The 13084-nt window shown below is 42.0% G+C and overlaps 1 protein-coding gene across 5 annotated transcripts in view; it reads right to left on the bottom strand.

Moving 5' to 3' along the window:
• Positions 1-13084, bottom strand: part of CCDC88C (coiled-coil domain containing 88C) — a 95722-nt gene that overhangs the window by 39881 nt on the left and 42757 nt on the right. For 4 of the 5 annotated variants that reach the window (XR_003379342.2, XM_014264454.3, XM_005483157.4 and 1 more), the window contains exons 5-10: positions 8561-8619; positions 6873-6956; positions 5468-5608; positions 4588-4772; positions 3985-4066; positions 3358-3516 (exon numbers count right to left, since the gene is read on the bottom strand). Coding sequence is in view for 4 of the 5 variants with exons in the window: in XM_014264454.3 (XP_014119929.2) it covers positions 3358-3516; positions 3985-4066; positions 4588-4772; positions 5468-5608; positions 6873-6956; positions 8561-8619 (710 nt within the window). In the remaining variant the exon portion in view is untranslated. Of the gene's footprint in view, positions 1-3357; positions 3517-3984; positions 4067-4587; positions 4773-5467; positions 5609-6872; positions 6957-8560; positions 8620-9056; positions 9223-13084 lie in introns of those variants that run through there. The other variant, XM_074542465.1, reaches the window with a different exon arrangement.

Below are 13084 nucleotides of genomic sequence, written 5' to 3'. Positions count from 1 at the left end.
AACTAAAGTAGCAATGAGAGTGTTTAAATCTTTAAAAAAAAAGAATTTTCACATGCACCTGGCCCAATTCAAACCCTTTCCTTCAGGCAGTTCAGAAGCTGTTGCTACTGAGCCATAACAGTTAACATCTTGTGACAATCAAACATTGAACACTCATATGACAACATACAAGACATGCTTTTCATCCTGCATAGAAATTTGATTATAAGGAGAAAAACTGGGCAAGGCATACTGCTTGGCCTTAGAAAATAATCTCATCTCATGGAACAACAAAAGGTTCAGTGGAGATGATCCTGGAAGGGAGCTCTGCACTGCAGAGAAGCACCTCCATGGAGGAAACCCAGCACTGAGCTGCTCCCTCACATTCACAGTTGTGACCTCGTTAAGCAACCCCAGCAGGAAGGCTCCAGAGGACATTCATGTTCCTTGAATGATGGTTCAATTAAAATGTCACTCCTGAACAATTTGCCAAGACACAGAGAGACACAGAGAGAAGGAGAACACCACACAAGCTTTAAATGAGTTACACTGGCATACAGATTTCAACCTTTTGCACTCCTCCTGCAATAACAGGAAGGAAAAGATTTGAAGAGCTCATTTAATAGCTTTCTGCATTGATGCACAACATTAAACCCTCTTTTTCTTCTCACCTACCAATCTGGCACTGCTTATTAACAACCCTGTCAAGACCCTATGAGCCCTAAGGATCACATTACCACAGAAAAGCAGCTGATGCTGAACACACCTACATTTTCACTGCATGCTCTGGATGATTTGTTCAGGTCTTAAGGGTTAGAGCTTAGCAAGCCACTGGCAACCAGTAAATGCCATGAAATGAACAACCACTGTACTGTCTAGAGGTAAAAATCTCTACCATGTTATATCCCTGAACAAATCTAAGCAGAGACTACATTGACCCCAGACATTAATTCTTCTTTCAGAGGTGCAGAGGACTTGAGTCAGATTTGACAGAAAACTGAGGCCCCATGGAAAGCTGGACACTGGCTAGCATGCACAGTCTTTCTGCTACTCTGTGACCATAAAAACACAGAATAGGGCCCTGTGGAATCCTCTGAATGCACCAGCCTGAGACCAATGGAGTTTGCCTGCTGCTCAATGCTGTCAGTCCACGGTTGGATTCAAAACTTGATCAATGATGCCAGAGGGAGTGGTGAGAATGTGAAACTCGATGTCTATTCTAAACCACACAGCACCCTGCACACAGCTGTGCAATCCTGTTGCCTGTTAGAAAAGCTCAGCTCCTACAAAAGTGACTTTTGCTAAAGGTCACACTGTGGCTCCAAATTAGACATGTGCCAGATCAGTGGGAAATACTCCTGGTCTCACTACTGTATTTGTGCTGGTTTTGGCTGGGGTAGGCTACTATGGGGCTGTGTTTTACATTTGGCTGAGCACAGTGTTAATAGAGATGTTTTTGTCATTGCTGAGTAGAGCTCACACAGAGCAAAGGCCTTTTTTGCTTTCTGTGCTGCCATGATGGCAAGGAAGTTGGGGATGAATGGGAGACTGGGGGCAGACACAGCCAGGACAGGTGACTCAAACTGACCAAAGGGATATTCCAGACCACACAGCATCATGCTCAGTATATAAAGTGGGAAGAAAAAGGAAGGGGAGGACATTTGGAGTGATTGTGTTCCACTCACTTTCCAAGTCACCATTACATGTGATGGGGCTCTGCTCTCCTGGAGATGGCTGAACACCTGCCTGCCCATGGGAAGCAGTGACTTAATTCCTTGGTGTGCTTTTTGCTTTCCCTACTAAACTGTCTTTATCTAAACCCATGAGTTTTCCAGCATTTACCCTTCCAAGTCACCCTCCAATCTCACTGGTGGGGAGTGAGTTAGTGGCTGCGAGGGGCCTGGCTGCTGGCTGGGGTTAAACCATGACAGTATTGCAGGGAGGTATCCCTGGAGAGCCAGCACTAATCTCTGACATTCTCCAGATCCACCAAAAACTGACAGGATGGAAGAGAGAGCAAGGAGAGTTAGAAGAAATTTGAAACTAACATGAAGGTCTCTTAAATGAACGCTATGTTAAGCAAGATTAGCAGTGCAGGACATGAACACAGCAGTCCAGGAAACTGCTGGCTCTGGGACAACCAAGAAAGCTACTGCCTTGATCTCAAATGAAGGGGACACAACATCTCCTCTCCGAGCTCCAGGTAAATTATCTGAGCAGCAGGTACAGCTAAGCACCTCCAGTGCACAGCCAGAAGGGGAACACCAGGATGGCTCACTGATAGCCAGTGTGCCAGGGCAGAGCATGACTGATTTGCCAGCTTGAGGGAGGAAAACAGAGAGAGGCAGAGCTTCATTCTTCCTAATGCAAACTGGGAATTACCGAGAGGCAGGACAGGCTTTTGTAGTCCATTACTACATTTAATAACCATCCATTCTAGTGAACCTATTCATAAGAAGCAGCAGCTAGCTGCCCCCTTAGGTTAAAGAAGGGGAAAAAATAACCTACAAAGTAGAGTTTATAGAGCAGAAAAATAAGGTCTGTGCTCTCAGCCAGAGGCCTGGCAACATCACTCTTCTACCTCAGACTTGGAATTTTATCTAATTATAGTGAGGCTGTCAATTACTCAACCTCCATTTGGTTCAGCAGCCTGGATATTTATCTGACCGTGGCTGAAGTGTTTTGTATGTGGATTACTGGGAATTTTGGTGTGAATTCCTCAAAGAACTGAAAGAATAGAAAGTAGGAGCAGCCCTACCAAAATTTAACATCAGCCATGCTGCGCCAATGAGTTTGGCTAGATGATCTCTAAGGTCTTTTGCAACCTAATTCAATTAATAATTCCAGGATGGGCATAGCTGCAGGTGACTCAAGCAACTGACATTACTACCGGAACAAAACCACACACTTCTCATTGACATACCCCACTTATGACACTAGGGAGGATCCAAATTTTTTCTCCTTTCTACCACAAGTAACAGTTGCAAAAAGGGGTTGCTAGAATTTGTCATCTAAGACCATCCTTAAAAATCTTGACAGTTGCATCTGCTCCAAAACCCTAAGGAAAAACACCCAGACATTCACTTAAGTTATAAATGCTATTTAAAATGTTCGTCTGAGGAACAACTTTGAAACAGAGGGAATTTACCTAAAGCTAAACTAAAGATCTGGACTCCAGAAATAGCATCCAGAAAACAGCATCCTGTTGAGCCACATAATGCTGAACTAAGCAGAGTCCTTGAAAACTAATGTGCATTTATTTTGTGTGCACCAAGTACTTCGTCTACTGAAAGATGTTTTAATAATGCTCAGTCAATGGCTACAATGTATGTTATGAAACTTCTACTTGCTCTGATCTTTCTCCTAATTTTCACTTGCCTCCATGCGGGCTTTGTAGAACTCCACATCGTGAAGTTTCTCTTTGCAGCGAACCAGCTCCATCTCCAGCCTCTCCACGCGGTTTGCCTTCTCTCTCAGGGAATCCAGCTCATCCCTGTAGGCTCGGGCAGAGCGAGCATCTGAGGCAAGGTGTGTGTTCTGTGAGGGATAAGCAGGGACAAAAACCTAACTTAATACTTGTTAGCATGTACTTTAAACTTTATTTTTTTGTTTATGCTTACAATCAGTAAGTAAATACAAACAGTATTCCTCTGGTTAAGGAGTAAGAATTCTCCGAGTAGCCAGCAAATTCTTTACAAGACAGAGAGGTTTTTCAGCCTGTTGGACCTCTGACATTACTGTGCCTGATGCAGCACACCTGACGCTGCATAAGCATTCAGGCACTACTAGGCTACTTGGCAAGCTGAACAGAGGAGACTGCTCTCAACAGTTAAGTGGGAAGCATAGCACTGCTATGTCACAACCATAATCTTTAAACAGCTTGCTGGACTAAGTTGATTTCTTCATTATAAACCAGACATAGTAGTAATTTTAGCCTACTGAAACAGTTTGTTTTTTTTTTTTTTAAATAGGGAAAATTGTTGCAGTAAAACGAGCCCATCTCACCTCTTGCTTTATTTTTTGCAGCTCTAGGGTGAGCTGCTCAACTTCGTGTTTAGAATCTGCAAGCTGCTCAGACTTCTCTTCCCTGAAAAGGATTAGAAAAATCTTAGTAATTTTTTTTCTTTCCTAAAACAATATTGATTACATAGACACTGCCAGGAATCTGTAAAGGAAGAGAAAAATCTCCTAGCATATTCTTTGTTATGACAGCTTCATCATTTTCTCATGGTACTATACACATATCATGGATCCGAATTTGCAACCCCGTTTTTATACTAAGTTCCTGTGTTCAAATCTCACTGGTGCACAGGCTGTCATAGATAGCTTCCACTTCAAGTTAAAAAGCAAAGCTAGCAGCTGGTATTTTGAAGGGGGGGGAAGAGAGAGATGAGACACAAAAAGAAGATTGGAAGTAGCCTTCACTCTACATTTAAAGGCAAATTATGAAAGAAGAAAAGATGGAACACACTACTAGCTTCCTACTGCTCTGACTTGAAAGGTGTGACTCTGAGAGCTCCTATGGAAGCCTGAGTATTGGAGCCTTCTCAGGATGTACAAGACTTAATATGCAAGTCTCTCTAGAAGCACAAAATAATGGTGACTTACAGCTCCTGACGGATTCTTCTCAATTTAGCCTTTGTGTCTGCCAGCTCGACTGCAAGGTGCTGCTTTTCTTCATTAGAAAGAGGGTTTGCAGGGTTTGGGGAAGAATCTGGACTTGGTACTTTCAGAGGGCTTGGTGGTTGCTGAGACTGCAGATAATCTCTTTCTTGAGTGAGATCTACAATGACCTGGAAATACAGAAGACTATGTAATTCCAAGAGATAAATAGTGTATTTATACATTGTTTTAAAAGTACCTAAAAATTCTTTTTAGATTTGGGAAATTACTCATCTGGCATGATACAGAATTCAAGTGACAGCCAGGAGTAAAGGTTTCACAGAAGAGGAAAGGAATCTTCACTATGCTCCAATGACTAAAACGATCCCCTTCCAAAGCTCAAAATAAGTAGTCTGTTTCCCTTGAAGAATTCATACAAACCTGTAAGAACTAAGTTTTATCTAAAACAATTGCAGTCAAAAGCATGACAGAAGATTAACAGGCTAAAGAAGAGCAGAAGGCTTCTCCAGAGAACTGAAGGGAAAGGAATTGATGAATCACAAAAACTAGAGAAGTCAATGGAGCCCAAATGGCTGGATGCCAATGGAGAGACTAGCAAGCACTGCCTGAATGACTGGACAGAGACATTTGGTCTCTACTTCATGGAGACACTGCTCAACTGCTCTTTACCGATCATTTCACCACATCTTAGTGCTTACACAAGAAGCAATGAAAAGGCCAAAATCTTTCTACACATTTTCAGAGGTGTAGTAGAAAGGTCCAGAAGAAATAGAAACCAAGTGCACAAACAAGAGACAAGAGAAGGAATGGAGCCCATAACTGCTGCTTCTCATGAGCTCTATATGGGAGAGATATGTCCTCATACTTCTGTGCATTCATCTCTCTCGTCAATGAGCCTCCTGAGGTGGAACACCATATTCCTGGAGAGAGACTCTAGTTCTTCTGGGGCCATATCTGGGAGCTCCAGCCACTGCAAGTCAAAGACATTCTCCTGATTGTGGGTCACCTAGGAATAGGAACAAAAAAGTATGTCTTTCCACTGGTTGAGCTGAGAATTTGTTCACCATATATGCAGCATCCTCCCAGTTCTTCTACCCATAAATTAAAAAACATATCCATTTTACCACATGCAGGTTGAAAATAATAAATGCAACTATTTTAACTGTAACACTACCCAGAAATTTTTGGTATTTGCATTTTTTATAATTATTAGATCTGATTTTTAAAACTGATAAGTATTATGATCAAATGGTATGTGCGCTCACATATAAGAAGTGTGCAGCTGACTTACTGACCCAGAGGTGATTTCCACACAAAAGGGACTTATTCCCCACTGAACATTACTGAAAAAAACCTCTGTTATCAATGAATTTGCAATTCATTGGGAGGAGCTGTATCAGCTGCAGAAATACCTCTGGTTGCTGCCAGCAGTGTATCTTTCAACTGTTACCCTACCTAAATTGATTTACTCTGAATCATGTAGCAGAAACATCAGGCATGTCTCTCAAGCTCAGTTAATGACTGTTCCAGCTTTTATTACAACCATGTGCTTAGCTCATCACGATTTTTTTACTTTCCTAAAAAATGAACTATTTTTTAAATGTTAAGAAAAAAGTTCCTGTCTTAAGACTTTCCCTATTTGTTCCTCAAATTTGAGTGTACCAGGCTTTCTACAACTGCATGCACTGACACCTGGGAACAGTCAGCACACATTCCCAGTGAGGGGCACTTCCACTTGGCTCACCAAAGAGACCTTCTGTAGTCTTTGCTAAGTCATTCCTTCTTCTGAAGCCTTAGAAACATTCTTAGAAACCCAAGAATGTTTGTCATTGGATCAAACACCTTTTTAAACAGAGCATATGTCCAATTTCAGCTCTTCGAGATCATCTAGCTCAGAGGCCACTGTCTGAAGCAAGTCACTGGGCAGGCTGTGCCACCTCCCACAGGGCTTGGGGAATGTGCAGCTTCTAAGACACACATACATTTTGTCACTATTGCACATGGATCTTTACAACAGCTCCTGCATAACCCACAAGTAGCAAGCAAGGCATTTACCACTGCATCTCTTTAAAAGACCGCTGAGCCAAGTAATGATCCCAACACTAATCATTTTCATCTTACAGTTTGAGTGCAGCAGTATATTTCATTTTCTTTTTTGTGAAGTTTATGTATCCACTGTGAAACTCCAAGCTTTAACATCTTATAGCAAAAAAATCCTGTTAATGGAGAGAGAGATACAACACCAAAATAGACATCACTAAGAATCCTACCTCTTGAATGTGTGACACAATGGCAGCTTGGGTTTCAATATCCAGTTGTTTTATTCTGTCAATAAACTCTTCTTTTCTTTCACACTGTTAAAAGAAAGCACATCCTGAAACAGTGCTCCATACCCTGAAGTTATTGCTTCATTTTTCATTTAAATTTAAAAAATCCACCAAACTCAAACAACCTACACTGCTAATAAAAAATTGTTCAAGATCTACACTTTGTCACACTAGAAGGTATAACACTTCACTGCTCCATATGGAACATGAACCAAATTATGCATTAAATTATTTAAACTTTTTAATCAGTACAATCAAGGCTAAGTTAAATGGCTGATTTGGCTCTTAAAAACAAGTTCAACTTGCAACGTGATCAAGAGGTGGGGAAACAGCCAGAGGAAATCATCACAGCTTCATTAATGGAGCTGCACAAATGTAAACCTTCATTTACACTGCATCATTTAACCTGTCTGCCTTGCTGTTTGCATTTTGTTTGGTTTTGGCAATGAAAAGAGATGCATCACTTTAGGTACTATTTACATCAACACTCAGTTTTGTTTGTTGGAATAAATAAACATATGCTTTAGATAAAAAACAAGAAACATTCTGGATAAAAATGAGTGACATTTCAGACAAACAGATTTTAGTAAATCTTTTACTTAAGGCTTTAGAAGAAGCAGACATCTGCTATCTCTATATCTGTGATTGTGCACTGAGAATATTATTGCCTCCTAGTAACAACAGGGCACTGTGAAGAACTTAAGGAGTATTTAAAAGGGTGTTTTTAAACTCATTTACAGCGTCCTTCTGGGCCTAGTTCTGAGACTCCACCATTTACTTTCTTGGGGAGAACCTCAGACCAGCAAATGAGGACTGAGGATGCTCAGCAGCCAGAACAGTTCTTTGTGCTGCAATGCAACACTAACATAGTTCAGAGCAGCAATACACAGACAGCTTTACCCTGACATAATCGAGCTGACACAGCTGAGCAGGGTAAGTGTCCCAAGGCAGGGCAGAACCACAAGGCAGACCCACAAACAAGGTCAATTATCAGCAAAGGCCTGCCTGCAACCAGGCCATTGTTTACTGCCTCAGAGGTTTAGTGTGCAGAACACTGATTTCTTTATCTGGTGACCGCTGTGCATTTCTTCAGAGTTTCCCATATACATTGTCTCTCTATTTATTTAAACAAATGTCACATCAAGATCCCCACACTAATATACAAAGTATCTATTAATCTGGTATTTTTGACACATAATATTAAATATAAATATTGCGCAAATAAAATCATGATTCATTAAACAAATGTTTAGACTTGTTAAACTATTTGTTTGGCTTTAACATGTACTGTTCCACTTCATATTTTAAAACAGTAAGAAAATAAACCAACAACAATCTTGATATCAAGAACACTGTTCAAAACTTATCTTGTCCCACTGTGTTATGGAAGTTTAAAAGTACACATCCTGTGTCTGATTAAGCACTGGCAACAAATTGAGGCTACTGCTATCACACAATGTGCTTCCTCTCCCCTGCATTTCTTTCCTTCACATACTGTGTTTCTCACAATTTAGCTCACAAGCCATCTTGAGCTCAGGATTTGTTCATACAGCACTGATCTTTGGGTAGATTTTCTCATTCCAGGAAAAAAAAGAGATTAGAAAAAAATCTTAATTTCCGTGAATTATCACCTGCACAGCACATCCCAGAACCAACAACAGCAGCTTCTTGATTTCATCCATACTTTTACCTGGAGAGGAAAAAAAAGTCATCAGTACATGTGTGTAACAGATAAGTACTTGCAAATAATCCTCTCCAAAATATGTGCCTAAAGCAAAAAGACCTTTGAACAAGTGCCTGAACAACATATATACGCCTGTTACAAAGTTACCATATTTTCTACACAACAGTACAGTTCTTATGGATTAGTTTAAAATCCCAAATCCAGCAAGACTCTTTTCACTTGATATGCTATCCTCACCCATAGTTTTCTAAGGCCTTTCTGATCAATATATCACAAAAAATTTCCTTTAAATAGTTCAATGCATTTGACCAGTGCTTGTCTCTTGTGCTGTGATTAACAACTGTGCAAAAACCCCAACAAACCCCAACAGCTCTCCCCCCTCCAAAAAACCCCATCAAAATAAAACAAAAACACCATGGGCGAGGCAAAGGAGGGTTACTCACAAAGAACTTGCCCTAAATTCTTCTGTGAAACAGTTGCCACTCAGACTTCCCCAAGCTGAATACCACTCTGTGCATATAAATTCTCACTGAGAGATAGATGTTGCAGCAAATGAGTTCTGCCCGTTGTGCATCAAAGGCTGTTCACACTTTGAAGCTAAACCCCATGTGGCAGGAGGGCAGAGAATGAGGGATGGCTGAGGGACACTGACCATATGCTGGGAGCCCTGGGGAGAGCAGCCACAGCCCTGCTGCTGCTGCAGGGAATCCTGCTGGGAGCAGCAGCCCTGCCTGCCATTTCCCACTGTTAGCAGAGGGAAAGCCTCAACTTCCTCATGGGGAACGGGTGCAGCTTAGAACCAGCTTGTTTCAACAAAATTTAAGTGGATTGTTGGATGGTGAAGGAAATTATGTATGTCAACGTTAGACAAAGGGCAAGACAAAGAGGCCAAAAGGAAGGCAAGGCATTTCAATGAGAAAATAAAACATCTTTACAGAGCTAGCTTCAGAAAAAGCCTGTCCTGATCAACACTGGGGGAAGACGAGAAAAGAGAAACAAAGAAACCAAACAGGCCACATACACATTTCTCTCATCCCTACATATTTGCATTCTTTTTGAGTGTGTAATTGTGGGACTAACGCTGTCATTTTATACCCTGATTTAATTGGGTACTCAATTGCTCCTATCACTAAATAGATACTAATTTCTGAGTGCAACTGTGCTCCTCCACCAACACCATGCCCTTGTGAGGCTGCCCTGGCAGAAAGTCAGAGGCATGTGCAGGACCCAAGGCCAGGGAAGGGGAGTTAATCTGACTCATCAACTGAGCTGCCACAGCCCCACAGCTGCACAAAGGCACTGACCTAAATTACCACAGGGGCTCTGCCATTCCCACAACCTTGCAAGCCAGCACAGCCACGTGCAGGCAGCTTAGGAAGTAACTTGTTTCCTGATTTCCAGGCACACAAACGTCCTAAACCAGTCTTTACACATACCTACAAAATTTTCAATAACTTTAATGTATGTTGAGCTTTAAAATGACTCAAGAATGCCCTACAAAAATCATCAGTAGACTGTATGCATAAACACTACAATTCTCAATACCCAGGTCCTGCATTAGTAACCATTAAGATTCTGCAAGCAGAAACTCTTCTCTCCAACAGGAACAGCCATCTTTAAGACATGCTAGCTCACACTCCACCCTGTAAATATGAGCTTATTCCCCTGCAGAATATTTAAAAACTGGTTTTGAAAGACATACAATCATTCTTACTCTTCTCCCTACATGCAACAGCACACAAGGCCTCCTCTTTCCTGGAAAGTTACAATTTAATTTACAAATTCCATTTCAGTCTGTGAAAGTCTGATTGTTCTGCAGGAATCTCAATAACACAATCTTAAGCATAGACAATGACACAAATCCTTCACCAACAGCAAAAAAAAAAAAAAAAAAAAAAAATCTGTTAGTTCATGAACAATTCCTTTGAGGGCCCTACTGGGAGACTATTAGTTCGGTCAGAAGGTATTTTTTCAAGAAACTGAGTTGCCATTAGTTGTCAGTACTGGGTTTCATTCTGCATCAGCTTTGAAGCAATACAGACCAGGTACTAAATGCAGAGCATGCCTGTGGGACACAAAATCAAGTCATTAAGTTATGGAGACCAAGTGATGTGAGCACATCTCTCATTGACCTAAACTTAATCAGGCAGAACATCTCCATGGAGAGACTGAAGGAGTCAGACTGCTTGCTCTGGATCATGCCAGACACGAGATCTAACCCTTGTGCACTCTGGGCACCTTCATCTGTCAACCACAAACTCCAACGTGTGCACCACAGCATCCCAATTCTCCTTGGGGTGAGCACAATGACATGAAATCACCCATTTTAGGAAACACCAGGGCATCTTCCCAACTGTGACAGCACCTATACCATCCTAAAGACAAGTGAGCTGCTTAAAGCCATTCAAACTCTGCACCAAGGCTCTGCTATTTTCTCAGAGAGGTAACAGATGGGCATTGGTGTTGCTACATGACCCTGTGAGGTGAAACACCTTTGGCTATTACAGCAAAGTAACTTACCAAGGTCAGCCCTGGTCTCCCAACAGGGACAGACCTTGCCTGGAAATAGTGAGGTCACTTTGAGCAAGACCTTACCCCACCTCCAATCCTCCCATGAGGAAGTGAAGTGGAGCAGACATGGCAATCCATGGCAGGGATGGACAATCTGGAAAGTTTGGACAAGCTCTTTTATAGAAAAGAGTGAGAAGTTAAGACTTGAGATAATCATTAATTACTAGTTTCTTAATGCTTTAAACATAGCATTTGGCAGTCTGCTCTCTCCCCTGGCAGCCTGCAGCGAAAATTTAGCAGTCAGGATTACTCCGAGGTTTCCTATCCAATAAATTTTTCTATGCTTGGCAGACAAGCTACATCATGTAATAAAAGTGAGTCTGTACTACCCACTAGAAGCACTTCTAAGGCCACACAAGTGTTTCAGAAGATCATGCGTGATTGAAAGTTCCATTCCTTGGGCTTTCATTCAGAAGTTGTTTCCCATAGGGAGGAGACAGTTTGTTGACATAAAGGCACTCCCAGATCACTCATTTTCAAGCTAGGTTTGAAGAACATTTTAAAGCCTTGTAGAATAACACTATTTACAGAAGATTCTTAGCAAAAATAGAGTACGAGTATGAAAAACCTCTCTACCAACCTAAAGTGCTTTAGAGAGAGTTTTCAATTAAACTTCAAAACAAGCCAGGAAGGGATTAATTACCCCTCTACCCTTTCATCTCATCCACAGGAGAGCTGAGCTACCACACACTTCAGTGGAATGCCCAGGTTGGCAAAGTGAGTCAGAAGCACTTCTAGGAGTATTATAGAGTGCTGGACTGAAATTCTATACTCCAGACAGTGCCTCTGTCCTGCAATGAATGCTAAAGAAAGACAGGTGACCTTCATCCCTGATTCAATCATGCCTTCTAAACACTTCTCATATTTTTCAAAAAGCGTGATTTGTGCCCATTTATAAGAGGGTAAAGTTCCTTGAGCAATCTCATAAGCAGGAATGTGCTGTCTCCCCTCTGCTGGTTTGCTGGGATGCCACAAATCCTTCCCAGACAGCTGGGAAGAAGTCTGAGTCTCCTCGTGCTTATCAGCTGATCTTACCATGACACTGTCCTCCTGGGACACAAACACTTTGGTCTAGGGTAGCTCCTTGCAGAGAGGTGCCCACAAGAAAAAGGGACAAGAGTCAAACTATCTCTTACACAGAAAAGTGCTAATTAAGAAATAAACAGGTTTTTTTATTCCTTTTCTTAAAATTCCAGGGCAGTTGCTCTCAGGCCCTGTGTCTGTGCCGCAAGGGAGCCAGCCAGGCACCCGGAGCATTTGCAGAAAGCCCATGTGCTCCCAGCCGTGAGAGAGGGAGGGCCAGCAGGTTTCCTGGAAAATAAAGGCAGGGAAAGCCCAGACACCACTTGTGCAGCCTGGGAGCCTCCCTGTGCCAGAGCCACAAGATCCCTCTGCTCTCACGGGGCTGGAGGCTGGGAAACAGATGGCAGCACTCAGGGAGAAGGCGGGCACAGGGATTAGGAGATGCAACAACAAAAAAAGGAGGATCAAGGTACAGAGAGAACACAAACAATGATAAAAATGAGGGGGGGGTGGGAAGATATCAGAGGAAATGGGAACAAGGGAGTCTAAGTAAATGCAATTTTGGACATGTGCTGCCAGTTTCTCCATATTTCTACTCTGATGTTACTCCATCCAGTGCAGGAGAGGGAGTGCCACATGCAGCAACTGGAGGGTGTGCAGAGAATGTGGGGAGGGTGAAACATGCAAGGGCTGTTTTTCCCCACTCCAGCAAGATCCTCAGTGAGAAAAGTTTGAATGCTAAATTTACACTATTGAGGCAGTGTTTTGTTATAAACTTGGTATTTTATGAACCGCTCTGCCTCTGGAGGACTGTGAAACAAAATGAGGAAGGAAACCATACATGAAACATACCCAAGCGAGAGTAGACTTTTACAAT

The sequence above is a fragment of the Zonotrichia albicollis genome, chromosome 6 (genome assembly GCF_047830755.1).
Source record: "Zonotrichia albicollis isolate bZonAlb1 chromosome 6, bZonAlb1.hap1, whole genome shotgun sequence".
In the NCBI taxonomy this organism is placed as follows: domain Eukaryota; kingdom Metazoa; phylum Chordata; class Aves; order Passeriformes; family Passerellidae; genus Zonotrichia; species Zonotrichia albicollis.
This window is presented reverse-complemented; position numbering and strand designations above follow the sequence as displayed.